Source organism: Esox lucius, chromosome 11, assembly GCF_011004845.1.
Source record: "Esox lucius isolate fEsoLuc1 chromosome 11, fEsoLuc1.pri, whole genome shotgun sequence".
NCBI classification, from domain to species: Eukaryota; Metazoa; Chordata; class Actinopteri; order Esociformes; family Esocidae; genus Esox; species Esox lucius.
In genome coordinates this window covers 27416913-27424251 of record NC_047579.1, presented here as the reverse complement: position 1 = coordinate 27424251, position 7339 = coordinate 27416913, and the positions used below count along the sequence as shown (strand labels likewise).

The 7339-nt window shown below is 40.5% G+C and overlaps 1 protein-coding gene across 2 annotated transcripts; it reads left to right on the top strand.

The window, feature by feature from the left end:
- Positions 1 to 427: 427 nt before the first annotated feature.
- Positions 428 to 5915, top strand: emc10 (ER membrane protein complex subunit 10). Of its 2 annotated transcripts, XM_010874109.4 has the most exons (8): positions 429 to 570; positions 1471 to 1537; positions 1821 to 1933; positions 2030 to 2143; positions 2239 to 2423; positions 2516 to 2606; positions 4193 to 4293; positions 5630 to 5915. In XM_010874109.4, the coding sequence occupies exons 1-7, from the start codon at positions 475 to 477 to the stop codon at positions 4280 to 4282; spliced, it is 756 nt and encodes a 251-aa protein (XP_010872411.1). In that variant the 5' UTR covers positions 429 to 474; the 3' UTR covers positions 4283 to 4293; positions 5630 to 5915. The 2 variants fall into 2 exon arrangements, with proteins under 2 accessions (XP_010872410.1, XP_010872411.1); XM_010874108.4 differs by lacking the exon at positions 4193 to 4293 and having other exon boundaries at positions 428 to 570.
- Positions 5916 to 7339: the final 1424 nt, after the last annotated feature.

Sequence of the window (7339 nt, the reverse complement as noted above, 5' to 3'; positions counted from 1 at the left end):
CGCTACTCTATCGCCTCCTTGAGTACGGGTTTGCCGGTCGGATTAACACATTTGAGTACGGGTTTGCCAGTCGGATTAACACATTTATGACGTATATTTCGAAGAACTGAGATTTAAAAAAATATATATACTTATTCAGAAAGACATGGAACATACATAATATAGAAAATATGGGACCGAGATAATGAGGCATGGATTTCAATTTAGAAATCATGTGGAAAAAATAAATAACAATAAACAAAGAAACCAAAAAAGCCAGGAATACCATCAAACAATTAATTTCCAAAATTACAAACAAGGTGCCATCAGGGGTTACAGTTGAGAAATCTACTGAGATTCGAGCGGGGACGGGTAGGGACCTTTTATATACAGTCTATGGTAGGGACGAACAGCGCTGTTACGAGCCTACCACGTCATTGCGCTACATTGTAGTTCCACGTTCACGTCGACGCTAAAGACGCACAGACCGACAAAATGGCTTCAGGAGGACCGTCGTTTTTGTTACTGTCAATGGTTCCAACAATATTGCTATTATGTATTGATTTTGCGTGTTGCAACACTGGCAGAAGGGTATGTCAAAACCACTGTTCTTTGTTTTCTTCATCTAATTATTTCAGTGAACTCTGACCGTGTGAAAACAATTAACTCGTGCCTGCTGTGTTAGCTTCAGCTAACCGTCCTAAGCAAGCTAGTTAGCTTCATTAATTAAATATTTAAGAATGGCATGCCTACACAGTTATCTTATGCAGCAAAGTATAGTTACTTTCACCATTGGTAAAACACGTGACTTACCAGGGCATAAGCTACACTGATAAGAACTCAGATTTCACCATTGACAGCCTGGTGGTGGTGGTGTTGGTGATGATGGCTGTCAACCCATGGGGCTGTCATTTGATTTGTAATCATTCATATTACATATACAGCACAATGAGCGGTTAATACATTATGGAATTTGTTTCAGCAATTCCACTGTGTTTGTGAAAATTTTATTTCCAGGCTTTCCTGTTACAGAAAGTGCCATGGGTTTCAGTGAACATAGAGTGATTACCTTCTATTTACCTCCTAAGCCATCATCCTAGCCACTTAACCTTGGGGAAATCCCAGTTGAAACCGGATGCATTTTTATTGTCCTTTTTAGAGTTGGGTAAATTCACAAAAGCTGCTCCCTCATTTGTTGACTTAAGGTGAGGAGATGGTTGATGTTGCATGGTTGATGTTTGACTAAATGCCCAAATAATTAGCGAACTATGTATATCTTACATTGTTCTCTGGTAGCCAACCATGTACTTGACAAGTGTTCCAGGCACATCACCAGACTTAGTTTTTTGGGAAGTTTTTTTGGCACACCTTCCGAGATTACCACAAAGGATTTCCATGCTTCAGAACTTAAGTTGACAAAATTGTGGCACCTCACACCTATTTTGGTAACTGTGTATGTAGGAAATTCAACTTTATTTTCTTCCTCCACAGACTAGTGATGGGCTGGACACAGATTTCACTGGATTCTCTGTGCCTCTTGAACATTCCTTTGAAGTTGGTATGTATCTTATTGCTGTATGTCATGATACACTCATCACACTCTTATCTATATTGCATTACGGTTAGTGCATCCATTACTTAATAGTTTGTCGTGACGACCACACAACACAGCAGTACACATTATTAAATGAAGTAACTGTCAGAAGTCAGTTCTAGAAGAAGGAAACATCATTCGTTTACGCATAGAAACATGGAAGGCGTAGTACCGTGGAAGGGGGCTACCGAGTTATTTTACTTCCTCTTGGTGCTCAACCTGTGTTGTGATCTCATGTGCTACTCAGATGACGTGTCTCAGTTCCGTGTGCGTGGAGCCCTCCAGTTGAGGGGGGGGAGGGAGACAAGCGTGTCCCTCTCTCAGAATCAACTATCAGAGGAGGACAGGAGCACACTAAAGGTGGGTGTTGATGGTAGAGGAAGATGAAGGGTTTACAACCATTTTTCCAATCAGGACTTTGTTATAAGTCTATATCCTTCTGTCCTTCTAACACAGGAAGTGGCTGCGGTAGATGGTCTCTACAGAATCCGAGTGCCCAGAGTGTCTTTGTCGGCAGATCGACAGAGCGATCGGCCGATGGACGGCTTCCTGACAGCCTTTGTCAGAGCAGTAAGTCAGACTTGCAGTTGCGGCTGAAAGGATAGTGACAACGCACTTCACAGGCTCTTTGTGAACCATGACTGTCTGCCCTGTTTCCCCCGCAGTGCTCTCTGGTTGAGTCCCATCTCAGCGACGTCATCACCCTCCACACCGATGTCTCTGGCTTTCTCATCGGCGTCTCCATTGTGACCATTCCAGGCGCTTGTCGAGGGACAGAGGTTGAGGACGAGGTCGACCTGGAGGCTTTTAACACCACTCTGAACGTCATAGCTCCTACGAATGCGCCCCAGTGAGTCTTTCGTGGTGGATTCTCTGCTTCTGTTCTGCCAGATGTTTTGCTTTTAGCTTCTCCGTCTGACCATGTCTGCCATCGTCCCTCAGGCCAGAGACCGCTCTGTTTATTGAGCGCATGGACATGGAAAACGAAAAGAGAGGGAAGCCACAGGAGCAGAAATCCTTCTTTGCCAAATATGTGAGTGCATAGTTAGTTATGTACGGTTTATGTCATGCACTGTCGCCGTGTCATTGTGGCTGTTGATGTTCGCTCCCAGAGCAAGCCTACGTTCTCTGCACTGCTGTTTTATCTCCTTTTTGGTTTTTCTTCTGCTTGTTTCTCGTCTGCCAATCGTAATGGGGCCATATTTGCAAAACTTGAATGTTAGGATGTCTAATCTGTCGTAAAATCTTCATCAACCCAGAAAATTCACATTGAGACATAAGTTCACGACACAATGCTATGCTGCGGCCACATGGTTATAGCGCTGGCCTAAAAGATTTTTCGTTGATACAATATTAATGAAAATGTATTTATTCGTATATCTATGTCGTCATTATAATCTGAAAATATATTTATAAAAACATCCTTTTGTTTTTACATACTATTTAAGCTTAAAGTTGAATGCAACAGTTCAAAAAAGAAAACATGTTTGCAGCATTATAAATACATCCCAAATGAAATATAATTTCTTATTCTGAATAGATTATTAGCAAAATATTTTATATTGACATTAACAATTATTTTCATAACTGAATTATTTAAATAACCAAATAATGATATTTATTGAATTATTGTCCCGCCCTACCACTTAACCTGGCATAATTAAAAACGTTATAATTTGTCAGTTTACTTTTGTTCTGCTTGTGTGGGTCTGTAATAAATGTAGGGGGCCAATACTGACAATTCCTCCCTAAAATGGCTACTAACAACATGGTGACAGACAGCACTGAGGAGGTATAGGTGACAGTTAGGTGTTTTAAGGCCTAGAGATGGGGAGACAGTCTAGGAATTAACCAGATGAACCTTTGAAGCGTTTAAATTCAAATGGGATTGTTAACATTTACAAGTGTAAATCACAATGCACACTGCGGTTTTAATTGGACGATAGGTCATGATAAATGTAATCCAATCAAAGTATATTAGTTATATTTTTCAATTGATTTATACAGTTCTGTTTTTTCTACGGATGTGGCATCTTTAGAATGTTAATGACAATGGCAGAAAATGCTGAAGTCACAAAAGTCCAAAATGACATATTCGATCATATAATTCATCTGTAATTGCATTTGTCAACTGACACTAGCTGTCCCTGTTGACTGATTGCTTCTGTTGAGGAAGCTTTGATGAGCTTTGATGAGAAATTGGTTAATGAAGTAACCAAGTAACCTACCCTCAACATTTGTAATTTATAGATGCTGGATTTGTCCAAGTAATTTGTCTCATCTGCATTTTTCAGTGTTGGGCTATGTTTGACAGGTTACCCGATTAGAGAACTTAATATGCACTATTGTGTCACATGCAATGACTGCTATTGGTTGTTGTAGATATTATGGATGGATTAGTCTTCTTAACACATTTTTGCTAATATTTGCCAGTGTGGTTCCATTATGTTCAGTCCTATTTCTTTCCAGTATTTTATTTATTGGATGCTGTTGTCTGTGTAGCTGGTAATGATTGTAATTATCATTTGCAGACTCAGTGTTAAGTGTTGACTCAGTGCTGTGCCGTGTGTTGAGTCTGTGCCGTGCTGTGCGTTGACTTGGTGCTGTGCTGTGTTCCAGTGGTATTTGATTCTTGGAGGCGCAATCTTCCTCATGGCCAGCAGTTCGGCACAAGCCCCAGCAGGGGGAGCCGAAGAGCAGCAGAGCTGATTCCAACTCAAGTACTGTTCTCACTTCGGCTCATTCAGCAACTCACTCTGGGCCTTCTGCCTACTGTATGTCTGTGCTACGCTCCATGTCTGTATTCTGCTTCCAGCTAGCCTAATGTATTTGTGTTAATACTACTCACAGAATTGATTATTTCATGTTTTTCACCACAAGTTTTTCCTGTTTGTCCATCTTGTCCTATATATGCCATTTAGGGTCAATGCTAAGGATTTATTGTAAAAAAAAAACGTATAAACCCTTCATGTTAAACTCCAGCGATAATTTGGGGATTTAACAATCCCTAAAAAAATAAGTAACGCTAATATACTTTGATTAGATAAGTATTTACCCTCCTGAGTCAATCGCTACTAAATCTGTCGGTATTGGGTAAGGCTCCATTTGCACATCGTAGACCAGCAACTTTTAAGCCTTACCATAGATTTTAAAGTCAAATCCTTAAATCTGGCTACTCAGACATTAAATTTTTCTAGGTATGTTGCATATGCCTAATGAACTTGCTTTTTATTTGTTCTACATAGCTAGTAGTTGTTGTTACTTCATCAAATCAAGAAGAGCGTTAAGCTTGCTAGCTAACAATAGAGATGGCTAATTAAGAATATAAAACTTAACTGTGCGTTTTCTACCTTTCCAACTCATTAGCTAAGAAACCCACCTGTTTGGTGGTGTAAAACCAGGGAAAACAATTGGGAACATCTGCCGATTTTATGCACACCCATATTCTGTATATTTAAATGTTTCACTTTGTTTATGTAATTATTTAAGTCACTAGAAAGTGGTTGAATCATCAGCAGATTTCTCCCATCAGTTTTAAGATCAACAGTGGCCTTGGGTGGACATCCCTCAGCAGTTTCCTTTCTATCCTGAAGCAGTTCTAGAAGATGACTGGCTCTTTGTTGAATATTGTCTAATACAATAAGCAAAAAGTAATCCAAAAAGCAAAAGTAATTACACTTCAACCACACTTAAATGCAACACATTTAGAAAAAAGTAATCCAAAAGGGTAAATACTTGTGCAACTCGCTGAAGATTTACAATTGCCAGCTAAGCCATTTGGTGTCTCCTTTTTTCCTGGCTAATTCTTGGCATTGACCCTGAGACGTTTCACTGCACTGTTTGCCTCACTCTCCATCCTCCTTTCATTCACTTGGGTGAGGTGGACGTTGAACAGGAGGAGAAGATGAAACTGTGCGACAGATGCACAGGAAAAGTCTCCCCAATCACAGCTTGTTATCTGGCGAGATGATAATGAAACGTATTCATTCGTTAGACGACCTCAGGTGTATAATCCGTTAGTAACGATAACGTGTTTTCCTCTCTATTTCTCTCCAGTGGATGTACATTGTTCCCCTCGTTCTCTTCTTGATGATGTCAGGAGCACAGGATCAGTCCGGGGGCGGAGCCGGTGGAGGAGGGGCCAATGGAGGTCGATGATCGCCATGACAACATGATTTATGTGGAGCAGTTTCTTTAGTTGTACATAGTTATGTAGAGAAATGCACTCAGCACACTGTAACACAGACTACTATGGACAGGTGATCTAACTTCAAATGTTTGTCAGGGCTGCAGTTTTTAATATTGATGTGATGGGAGAAATAAAGTATTTATTACTACCTGACACTGTTTCTGTCTGACCATTGTAGTGACAGCAAGTATGAATCCAGAGGATTCATTGTTGGGAATATAATTTGCCCACTTTCTGATATTTGTTTTGCTTGCATTTTAACTTGATCAAGTGGACAAATAACATAACATTTGTATAAAGTATAATTTATTAACTGAACAAAATGTACACCCAAAGTCACTGCGTCACACCTTTAGCACACTGTAGTTGTGGAGTTTTGGATCAGTCTTCCATGCAGAACTGCCTTCACTCGGCAGGACCTGAAGCAAGTACTTCATGTTAAAAAAAAAACATGTTGCTGAGTTAAACCAGTTGTGCATAGAAAAGTTGTCCAAAATGCTTTGTGGGAGACAGATAAAGGTGACAGGAAGCTTTTGGTTGCGGTTATTGCAGTTTAAGATTGCATGATATTTACTTCATCACAGTGGGTGTGGCATGAACTTTGTTCATTAAATACATTATACAGACTAAGAACTGGGTTTTGTTCCTTCAAATTCCCATCATTTAATAACTCCAGAATGATACCTCATTGAAGATGTCAACATCAATGTAGTTCGATAAGGGATGCAGAAGGGAAATTGTCAATTTTACATGTCACTATGGAAATTGTCAAAAGGACATTTTGAAATACCTAAAAACCGTCCAATATAATAACGTTTGTTATTTGTCTGGTGTTACAGAGTAAAAGATCTGTGATTTCGACCACAGGCCCTGTCGTGCCACTCCAGATTTCATTACATGGCTTAACTGACAAGCATATTCAAGCAAGCACAGACAGCCACATCCAAGCATTCACACCACACATTCCTATTGTAAAGTGACATTTGTGTTGCAAGGACTGTCTTTAGTCACACCAGAGTATATTTTTCCCATCCTTGTCATTTTTTCTGGGAACTGCCACTCTGTCCCCCCTCTTCGATATTGAAATAATTCTGTCCGATGCTGCCATCTACTGCCATGCCCTCTCCCTCTATGCCTTCCATCTCTCAACTGTCCTTCCAACTACGCTTCTTATCTCCCTCATATATGAACCAGGCCAGGGGATTACAGAAACCCCGCTGTATGACTTCAAAACTGAATTCTCTGGGACCCTGTGTCAACATGTCCGCCCCTCGTCAGTCGTTCAGTCTCTATGTCCATTTGTCTGTTTTTAGTCTATGTGTCCAGCTCTGAGGAATAGCCCCTTCTTTTTGAAGGCTTAGTGTTGAGCTCTGCCCCTCTCCATTATCAGCTTTCCCAGAATACCCCATCAGTCCCACAAATACGGACAGACTCTGCCTTTCCACACTACCCTATCCTTATGCTCATTTTCCCAGTATTCTATGTTCCTCCCATCTCTAACTGTTAACTTGAGAAAAAACAAGTTGAGGCGGCATGGACAGCTGAGGGAAAGAGGAGGGATAAAAATGCAAGGAGGG